This window comes from Labrus mixtus, chromosome 3, assembly GCF_963584025.1.
Source record: "Labrus mixtus chromosome 3, fLabMix1.1, whole genome shotgun sequence".
Classification (NCBI taxonomy): domain Eukaryota; kingdom Metazoa; phylum Chordata; class Actinopteri; order Labriformes; family Labridae; genus Labrus; species Labrus mixtus.
The window spans coordinates 23,255,539-23,266,935 of NC_083614.1; the positions used below are offsets into that span (position 1 = coordinate 23,255,539).

At 38.8% G+C, this 11,397-nt stretch overlaps 1 protein-coding gene across 1 annotated transcript; it reads right to left on the reverse strand.

Annotated features, from left to right (window-relative positions):
• Window positions 1–3,843: 3,843 nt before the first annotated feature.
• Window positions 3,844–10,592, reverse strand: LOC132966730 (N-acetyllactosaminide beta-1,3-N-acetylglucosaminyltransferase 3-like). The gene is made up of 2 exons (XM_061033869.1): window positions 10,480–10,592; window positions 3,844–6,802 (listed from the first exon to the last, which is right to left on the reverse strand). The coding sequence occupies exon 2, from the start codon at window positions 6,790–6,792 to the stop codon at window positions 5,653–5,655; it is 1,140 nt and encodes a 379-aa protein (XP_060889852.1). The 5' UTR covers window positions 6,793–6,802; window positions 10,480–10,592; the 3' UTR covers window positions 3,844–5,652.
• Between the last annotated feature and the right edge of the window lie 805 nt (window positions 10,593–11,397).

Here is an 11,397-nt window from a genome sequence, read left to right on the forward strand (position 1 = left end):
AATATTTTCCGTGATGAAGACTCGGATAATATTGTTGTTGTACAGCTTGTTTCTAAGCTGTCAATTTTGTCGCATTACTAGAGCAAAGCTGCTGCACGTCAGGCAGTGATTTACTGCCAATAGAGCTTTTGCTTAAACATCTTATGGCAAAGTTTCGCAATGAGTGTTGTTAGTCTTTTAAATGAGAGGAGGAGCTTGTTCATTAGAACATACAGCATGCATGTAAAGGACAGGAGAAGCAAAGACAGAAGACGTCTCACTCGTCGTTAAATGTCACCAATGCCTCCTTGCTAAATCTCACTAAAATAGACATTGGAAAAATAAAATTCAAACAAAAGAAGCATCTGTGCTCGCTTTCCGGAACTCACTGGAGCACTAATGGGAGTTTGAGGACAATCCGCAATGACAAAATGTTTATAACTCCTAGAGGGTCCATTGTGTGAGGTTTTTTTTTTTTTCCAAAGTACATTTGATGGCAATGTTAAATTATCAATCCAGAGATTTTAAATGGCATAAGCACAACATGTGTAATGATCAAAGCTCTGGTTGATAGGGTTGAGATAGTGGCCTTGATCATATTCAAGGTCAGGAGTGCAGACAGGAGATGTGTTTTGTTATGTGTTTTTGTCAGACACCTTTTAAGGTTTTTTGAGTGAATATAGTTTATTGTTGTTTATTTTCATGGTGTGGTTTGAACAATCCCCCAGGTAAGACAGTATTTAGAGATCTTGATTTTTTTCCAGAGGTTTCAAATTACACATCTAAAATGTTTTGGGGACCTCTGAGACTTGTTAAAAATGAGTATAATATGGGATCTTTAAAGATAATGTTGTTTTCACATTTAATTTTGGGGATGAATAATCTGCTAATTTGAAAACCTCTTCCAGCATTTCCGGTGTGTAGAAATAAGCGTCTTTGTTTCTGTCAGGCAAAAGGGGAAGTACAGTATGACGCTGGTGTGACACCCTGGGGGTGTCTTAAAGTTATCCCAAAGGGATGGTGTGATGATTTACTTTTTAGTTTGTTCATTCCTTGTTGTTGCTTAATTGTGATTTCCTGATTTATTTTGTCCTTTCTACCCCTGTGTTTTTAGTCTCAGTGTTCCTTCCCTCTTGTTGTCAGATGTCTTCCTACCTGTGTTTGTTTCCTTGTGGCTCCTTGTCTTGTAAGTTGTTATTTGCCTTTTGCATTTTTGTTTAATAACTATGTTATACATGTAGTGCTCCCCAGCACAAGAGAACCCACTTAACATCCTCTCACTACCTCTGAAGGTGAGATAATGAGTCAGCACAGAGTACTAGACTCCAAGAATAAGTAAGCTCCTCACACCTGAGCTTAATCAAGGCCAATCAGCCACAAACACACCTGACTCTGCATTGACTTGATTCCTATAGCAACCTCAGTGAGGCGCAAGAAAGAGTGCCTTTATAGGACCGCCCCCTCTTAGGAACGACAGATTAACTGTTGTACTGAACTAAAAGCAGATGTAGTTGGAACATTTCATTTTGGGGATGAATAATAACTATAACTCCTATAAGTCCTATGTCACCTGGTGGACAAGGTGGAGTGAGGCAAGAGGAATAAACATGTTATTTGTGTGTGGTGACACAAGATAAGAAAAAATGTATAAGTATAGAACTTTCCTAATGATTGGTTTTCAGATCAAGAAATCATAGAAACCCGAGACATCAATTAAGTCAACCAACCGTACCAACTTTGGCAAAGCTTGTGTTGGCAGATGAAAATAAAACTGAACGTTGAATTTGGAATTACAGAGAGGAATCTTTCATTAAACGGGATCTAAAATGGTACATAGCAAATGGCCTGAATTAACTTGTATATTAGTTTTACATGTTTAAATGTGGTTATTAAGGGCTGCAGTTACATTGTTTGTCCAGTAGATGGCTCCCCAAATCCCCACTCTCTTCCAGAGATACCGTTTGCCCTCAAATCCAAGGGTGCGTTCGAATTGTCCCTCCTATCTCCTTTCACTATCCACTTTACACTTAACCCCGGAAGCATTTAAGTGGCGACCATGATAAGAGTCGTTCGAATTCTCTAAAAGTTAAGGAAAGGTGGGTCAGTGCTTCCTTTATAACCTCCTTTAGCATAGGATACACTGGACCATCCTTTACGAAAGGAGATGAGATATGCCGCCCCACAATTCCTTGCGGCCGCATCCGACCGTTCACGTAAATGAACGATGATCGTAAAGTGACACAGATGATGTTTTATTCAACATATTTAATTCACTTAAGAATGCTTTGTGCAGTTGTACATTTGTATGCTTAAAATATTATGTGTAGGTTATATCTTATATCTTTCATCATTAATGTAACAATTAATTTCTTACAATCATATTTATGTTGATGTTGATTTATGAGTGGACAGGAAGGTGATGGTTTCACTTTTCTTACTTGTAGCCTGGTAGTCCATATTGCTTTTATTTCAATCCCAACCTTGTGGTGATTAGGATTATTTCACCGGTAAGAAGGCACAGGGGAAAGTTTTTTAGATGCGTTTTTTGTAGTCCATTTTCGGAACATTGTAGTTTCAACACGGCGGACTTACGTCATTAACCTCCGCCGGCCCGTCGCATTTAATGACGTCGCCTAGTGGAAAATGCGGATTGTCAGAGCAACGAGATCGCCTTTCCCTAAGTCCTTTATGAATTCTCCTAACACCTTTCCTTGACCTCATGACGTTTTCGCGGGGTTAAGGTAAAGTGGATAGTGAAAGGAGATAGGAGGGACAATTCGAACGCACCCCAACACTATTAAGAAACATTAAGAGGATATCAAATGAAAACAATATCATCAGGAGACAAAATTATTCAGCAGGCATAACACAACATGATGGCTTATCTAATCACTGACAGATGTTGTTCCCTTTATATTAAATATTTCACTTTCAAACAAATCCGACCACTTGATAGTTCCAGGCCTCTGCAAGAAGGGGCAACAACACATTAACTAGTGCAGTTGAAATATTTCCCCATACTGTTGACATCACCAGGGAAACTTTTAGACTAGTGAGGGAGCTATCAGAATAAAAGACAGTTAACCAAACATGAGCAAAAAAATAGTAGAGATGGTCTACAAACACTCTTTGTGATTACACCCCAGCCACATTAGGCAATAACTTATACAGACATTTGGGAATGTAGTAACTGTTATTTAATGTTTCACCTAATCAGCAAGATGGAGGAGGTTTTTCTCTAACTAGGAATTCACCCAGTGTCTTGTACAAACATCACCCATATCACAACTCTGAACTCAGCAATTATGTCAGCAACTCAAACAGGGTTAATTTATATGGTTATATGAGGCTATAACCAGAGATGGGAGTACCAAGAGTTGAAGTCTGTGGAAGCTCATTACATTATAACTATGCATGGACTGGTCAGAGCGCTGGTTCTGTGATGAAGCAGCTTGGTGCAGGATTACTATTACAGGATTAATTTCTTACAGGTTAGCAGTGTAGAGCGAAGGGGCCCTGTGTTATTAACCTTTGTGCCCACTCTTTTTTTTTTTTCATTTGAGATCATGTGCAAAAAGTAACTTATTGGTGTTGGAATGTGTACAGCTGTGCACAGGGCTGTCACATAGATGTGTAAATGTACATACATACAGTATGTAAACTAACATACAGGTACACATCTCATCGCACATCATTCGTGTATGTGTTCTGCTGATCTGTTTGTTGACTTTAGGGGAAATATAGAAATGTGTCTTTTTGATTCTACTCACACAGCCGAATGTATTTTTAGAAGGAAAATATCCCGACCTATACCTCAAATATTTGTCCGATAGGGTCCTGAAAAAAGTCCACAATAAGAAAACATGATATGAAAATCATTTATTTGTGAAAACATAAAGGTCTTTATTATATACCGTACAAAATTTAATCTCAATGCTCTCATTATAAAAATAAAACAATGGAGAAAAAATTATCTTAGCAGCATGAAAATAAGGCAGATCCAGACATTTCTATATTCACTCAGATAAAAGAACCAAAATTTCCAACGATTACAACAACCACCTGATCATGACTGTACATAAACACTTTCACTCCTTAAAAGCATCTTTTTTTTTTTTTTTGCTTTACTCACAGTGGTTTCTGTCTGAGAGGCACTATACACAAAAACATTAATTAGTTTCCTTCTGAACGATATGTTTAACATAAATAAAGGCTATAGTGAAAAAGTCCTTAAATTAGAGAAAACTGTAAATTTACAAACCCTCAGCCAAAAAGTAACATAATGTCATTCTTCTAATCAAACCCTGATGATATATTTAAATGATGTTCCAGTAAAATGTAGGCACAACTCAGTATTGGCTCTTTAGAGATGGGTATTGGTTTGTTTCTGTGTGCAAGTTTGCTTTAACGCAGAATATATATACAGGTTGTTTCATGGATCAATACCCAAACCTTGATACAACACAATACAATCTCACTCCCACACAATAGATACAAGAATACGTAAGGGTGAAGTCCATGCACAGATTTGATTGGCAAGGCTATTTGTCTACCGAAAACAAACAACTTAAGGCCCTACCCCACTGGTGACACATACACTTCTCATTCTTGGTTGCACAGTACAGGTGTACAGGTGTTTCAGGACCTCACAATAGTACTCTGACCAACATTACCCTGAGGTTACAGCAGACCTTACCTTCCTTATGCAGAAACAATTACCATTATTCCAACTTATAAATAAAATATATTCCCTCAAAAGTTGAACCATGCTCAATGCTTAAAAGTCAATGAATTAAGTAATCCTTGTTTTCTTTCGTCTTTCTTCTTATCACAGTTAGCTGTGATATGTCCCTTTTTTATTTATTTTTTTATTTTTTTACATAAAAACAAAGTCACCTTTCTTGATTTCCTGTCCCCCATTGGCTACGTCTGTGTATAAAATTGGTCTTGGTGGGACATATTCTGTTTTTAATGATAATCGAGGCAAATTGACAAGACAAAATCTATATCTTTTTTTTTTAATGGGTACTGTCAGCAAGTATGTTAGCTTGACGTGTTAGTGTCTGCAGCTCATTATTGAGTGACACTTTTGCTCTGGTATATTTTACTTCCCAAAAGGCAAAAGAGGACGCCATCCTCCAAACTTTTGAGTGTCAGTCCAAAGCCCTGTGTACTTATCCTAACTGTGCAGATGTGGTGTGGGCTGGGAATGTTCTTTTAAAAGGTTGCTCACAATCAATCAGGGCCTTTTAGGAACTTGCATGATTTGTGCATATTGTTTGTCTTTTCAAGCCTAAAAGCTACTAAACAATGTTTTTATAGAATGAAAGAAGAAAAGATCGTTTGACAAAAAAAAGCTCTAAGGTTGCTGTTTTTTCTCAACAGCTCATAAAGGCAAGAAAAATTTAAAGACATCCATCCATCAAAGAGCCAGGACAGCTTACAAATTGGCCATAAATAATAAATGATGTTTTTTGCTCAGATGAAGCCGACAGTGAAGTATGGCATTCCCTCCATTTATTGTTCGGGTCTGGCACATTTCTCATCAAATCAATTGGAGTAAGCCCACGTTTTAGGCCAGACAGTGTTCCTAAATCAGTCCTCATGATAGGCTGAAGATCAGACCAGCAGGAACGAAGACTCTTGACAACTATAAGTACAAGTTAGGTGGTTCTAAAGCGTATTCTTGTAAGGACCACAGTTCAGACTGGGGTCGTGTATTCTGTGCCACATAAGATACAAGTGAGCTGAAAGGAATCTGTGTACCAGCAAAACGTCTTTATAGTAGCATGGATCATATCCATCTAATGTGCTGGAGGGAATGTGCAGTCCTGCTGTCTTCACACCCATATGGGAAGACGGACCAAGTCCTGCTTTTGCGAGACACATTCCCATGTAAACATCATCAATGGGAAGAATAGAAATGGAGTGGGACATTTTGTAAATCACCAAAGCTGTATAGCCAGACAGGAGGAAGCCCCCACCACCACAGTAGGGTGGATATGAGTCTGACTTCTGTACCTGCACTGGGATATAATATTTGCTTGCTGCTGATCTAATGGGACCCACATTCTGGATCAGATGGCCAGTGAAAAGGTGCTTGCTTCCATCATTGTCTTTGAGGCTTTGAAGATACTCGACCATGTTGTCTGTGTTGACAAAAACATCATCATCACCGTTTAGCAAGAAGCGAGCATTTGGACAGCTTCTTTCCATCCATTCCAGGAAAAGTATCTGCTTCAAGGTGAGGTTGTAAAACGTGTCACTAAAGTCCCACTGGAGAATATCACTGTACTCTTGTTGCTCCAGCTCCAGAAGTTTGTTGAGTCTCTCTTTCTCAAAACCAGAGGCCGTGGTTCCTGAGATGAAGATCCTTCGAATGCGCGCACCATTGTGTGTCCTCTCTTTAGCCCAGGTTTTGCGTAGCACCTCCCTGCGGTCATAGTTCCCAGGAGAGCTTTTAATGACTAGCAGAAGGAAAACATCTGCTGAATTGTCAGCTCCTCCACATTTGCCAGGAAGGTCCAGCAGCATGGGGAAATGGCGACAGTGTTGATAGTAAAGAAAGTCTTGGATGCTTCCAGGAAGAGAGCTGAAGCCGGTGACATTGGCAGCTGACTTATTTTGTTGGCATCCTGGCCAGTTGAAGACATAGGAGTACTTTGTGATGGGTTGTCTTCTTTGACTGTCATCCTCTCTCACATCGTTATGCAGGCGGATGCTTTTGAGATCTATAAAATCTTTACAGAGATGGAGGACCAAAAGACCAAGAGCTATCGCCAGCAAGAAAGTTCTTACTCTGATGTGTCTCATCCTCGAAAGTCTGCAGTGATGAAACAAAAGACATTTTATATTAAAACACTTTAGTACAACACAAAACCAATAATTAACCTACATTTAAACAAGTTTAAAGATATCAGACCTGCAACCGCTAAATTAGTTTAAAAGGGGGGGAGACAAAGACAGTTTTCTTTGGAACCAAAACTAAAAGATGGAACAATCGACGTAAAATTGACAGACCAGTTGCTTTGTTCTTGCTTGGTGTGTAGGAAGGCAATTTGTTCCACACATCACACACATCTTAACTATCACACTGACCACACCCGCAGAGTGTCAGCTGAGGCGTTGTCACAGAGCTGCTGCTGTCAGCCAAACCACTTAATACTGAGTTTACCTTCGATAATGTTACAATTCACTTAGCAGATGCTTTTATCCAAAGCGAGGTACATCAGAGAGTAAGTACAATCCATTCATACATGTGCTGAAGCAGCAGGGTTGAGTGTCTTGCCCATGGACTCATTGGACATGTTGCTCAGCTGGGGATCGAACCCTTGACCTTCCGGTTGAGAGGCGATGACTCTACCAACTGAGCCACAGCCGCCCCACAATGTACAATAATGCACATAATACACACATAATACACACAATGCATATTTAGGGCCCGAAGCACTGACAAGTGCGTAGGACCCTATTGTAACCCAAGGAAGTATTGTTTTTCTAGTCATTATTGATCTTGTTTTAGCATAAAGTTAATTCGTGTTTTGGACAGAATGAAATTTGACACAGATACAACATTTTTCTCAGATGAGCAGTCTTGACGCATTGTAACATTTGGTCCACACTATAGTGGACCTGAGAAGTCACGTGTTTGTTGCTGCATTGTGAGGCAACTGGAAAATGGGAGGCTTGAGCGTTTTGTGGGTGAGCAGAGCGCTGTTAAAAACTGTCTGTAAAATCAGGGGAAAGATATATTGAGGTAATACTAATATCAAATCTTTCACTACACTTTCAATGTGTATCAGTACACCATGTCACTGACGAAAAAATGAGTCAAAAACGGCCTGTATCCAAACTACAACTGTGTAAATACAATGATATTTAGATAGAAACAAAGTTAACATTTGTTTTTTTTATGGACACGATCAAAGCAAAGCTACTGCAGATACTATATTGTGATGTCAGGAGCATAGCAACGCTGCATCAGACATGCTTCCTGTGCATACACCACAACATGCTTATCTTAGCAGATCACACCCAGCTCAGTGCAGCTGTCCCTCCAGATTAAGTACAAATGTGAAGGCTTTGCAAGACCGTAAAACAAGGAGAAGAAATTAAATTGAAGCTCTTTGACAAAAACATCTTAAAGGGGATTGGTATTTAAACACTGGAAAGCTGATTTCCTTACTTCTCATATTATGAATAAGCCATTACCAGCCTGCAGGAAAAGAGGACAGCGTTCACTAAACTTTATCATCCCTGGAATTAAGGGAACAGAAAATCAAACACACTCAATACTTTCTTTTCCAGAGTCAGGTGCTTATAAAAGCCGGCCTCGATGTGTCAGTTTCTTGGCTGTTTGTTTCCGCATTGGTATTTGGTTTCCCTTCTTGTTAAACTTGTATCCGTGCAAAGGAGTGAAAAAACATCTGATTTATGATAGAGTCTACAAGTTGATATGCTTCATATTTCATAGAAGGAGTCTTCATTATTTTCCCTATTCCTTTTTATTAGTTATTTGCCTTGCCATGTTTTAACTTCAATATGATTAAACTGGGACAAAGAATTAGACAAACAATGGGTTATATCAGAGTACACAGTGAGACAGTAAGTTGAAAGAAAAGTTTTTAGCTGGCCTCTAATAGAGAATAGGAGGTGGAGACTTTCCTCTACCAAAAACCTTAGGGAGTTGCTCAAATCTAATGAGTCTCAAAGGATGATGCCAATAAATAAAAGCATTCCCACATTCGCCCTCACTGCCCTAAACAACAAGCAGACGCCAATGAGTGTGAGTAGACATGAGGTGGCCTGGCATCGGCCTGCAGAGTCCTCACATGTGCTATTACTCGGGGTGTTTGGTGGCAAGAGATCCAACGTTGTCATGTCTCAAAACGGGTGGAATATTTGACGTACATGATGTCAGATATGAAGTCACTAGAATAAACGATATGCTCATTAGAAAAATATAAAAAAGACTGGCAGCTCTACAGCTCCCAGTGACATTTACAGTAATGACCCGCCTGAACTATAGCGTCATTCTGTTTCTCAGTATGAGGAAGTCATGCAGCAGATCACACAACTTACTGATTCAATATCTACGAGCGTGCTGGGAGGGCCTGAGGTCTCTTTATTCACTGACCATTTGTACTACAATGGTTCAGCAGGTGGATTATATTCTTTGGCAAATCATTAACAGATCACACAAAAATTCCACATAACAGACTCTTGCCGTCACCGGCTGAAAGACGCCAAAGCAAGACCTTGAACACCCATGATGAATCTTATTTTAGCCCTTAAAAGCCACAAGTTCAAACACTCAACAGTTTGAGACTCGTTAAACCTGTTGTTCACTTCAAGACAAAGGGGGTTGAAAGTGATCACCACAATACATCTTCAATTATTATCTACATGAAAAGGCTGTGGTGGAACATTACAAAGTCCACTAATTCAGGAACTATAACTAACTACTACTAAGTACTACTTGTGAAACTTTCTGCTACTTTTTACTTCCACTCTGCTACATTCTTTAACATTCATCTCACAGCTTATTACAGCAGTTACCTTGCAGTCTACCTTGCAAAAAGAGCATGCATTAACAATGCTGTAACTATTAAAAGTACCTCTTGAACAGCTAGAGCATTACAACGCTGCTAACTTTATCATGCATCAATTATTTACTGACAACAATAAAACACTATTAGGGGGAATACACAATGACACCGGAGTAATTTTTTCAAATAATATATTGCATTGAATAGAATTTCAATTGAATTGAAAGAAAATGGTAATTTAAGTGGAATTGAACTCAAACAAAACATCCGACCACAGCATTGTGTAGACTATTTTCAGCTAGAATAACCATTCTTAAATGTACATGTCTGAGCTTCGATCTTGAAGTGATATTGGAGATAAGATCCATGTATTTGATATTATTGTAATCACATCTATTTTTTATTTTTTTTTGCATGATGTGAGAGCGTCTGTGACGGTGGAAAAAAGTAACTTCAAGTCTGTCTTTTCATAAAAACGCCCAATTGAACAAACTTCAACTTTATTTATCTAGTTTGGTCTGTTTTTGGACTTTTTCTTGCTCTGTCGAAGAAGGCGAAGACAAATGTCCAAACTTTTTGGTCTGTTCACCTCGTGATTGAATAAATGTAAATTTTTAAAATTTAGGCGAGATTAGCCTATTATTGTTGTTGTTGTTTTTTTTAAAGAAAATAGACGTCTTTAAATGTCTGTTGTTTAACTTTTCATTTGTCTGTTTTTAATATTCATGTAGCCTATCACGTGTTTGCATTTTGTTCAATTAAATGCACTATTAACTAAGCCTCTACGTAGCCTAATACGAAGAGTCCGGTTTATCTGATCTAATATTGACCGTTATTTGTAAAGGGAAACTCCCTCCAGGATACTCTTTAAACTTCCCGGAAAGAAGCGCGATACTTGGACGACCACTTTAGTTTAAATTAGGCTTTTATAACTGATGAATAGAGTACTTACCGTTCAAAGGAGATAAATCCTGTCGTCCGACTTAAGTAAACAGCAGCAGCAGAAACAGCAGCAGCATGACTCTGTACCCGGAGGTCTGCTGTCCAGGCTGCTGGCTGGGCGGTGCCTCCTAACAGAGCGTCATCCATCCATCGATCTCTCCATGCATACGTCTTTGTGTCCACCTCAGTATTTCTCTTTTTCAATCAGTTCAAAGTACAGTAGGCTAAATGAAAATGACTGACTTGACTTCGACATTTTTTTTGCTTTCCGTAGGCTACTATTCAATTATATTTCGACTCACTGAATGCTCCTTTATTCTGTATCATACTGAGATTTTTAGATTCAAGATGTCAACACAAGGTAAAAGTTTACTGGGAGAAATCCATACTGTACAATACAGCATAATTTGGTCTTTTCATTGAAAATTGGCACAAAATGACACCCACGTGTTTCCTCATTCATTACTGTCAGCTGCTTTGCTGGTTCAGTAGACACTACAAACATTGCATGTTATGGAATATACATGTAGGCCTATGCCTGACTAATTTCGATGGCTTTCAACTTTCCTCTGAAGAAGCGTTCTCAGTTGCTCAGTTAAATTAATATTTTGGGCTCCTCATTTAAAGAACCTCACGACTTTCCTCTGCTCCCCCCAGGCTTGTTTACGAAGGTGAGAGGTGACTTTCTTGCTGTTGGTGAACTAAAGCCACACACCTTGTGCAAAGTAGCAAAAACCTCAAAAACCTGAAATTCGGAAAACAAAGAAGTATGTTGTCGTTCTTATTTTCACTTTGTTCACTTTACTAGAGTGAACAAAGGGTTAACTGTTAGGAACTCATTATTGTTCTTCACCCAATCAAAATACCTGGTGTCACGATAAAAATACATCTTTTCCTGCTTATATAATCTTTAGTGACATCATTAGGC

Bases quoted from the DNA above. Each gene is read 5' to 3' on its own strand.
- LOC132966730 (XM_061033869.1), bottom strand. From the start codon at position 6,792: ATGAGACACATCAGAGTAAGAACTTTCTTGCTGGCGATAGCTCTTGGT.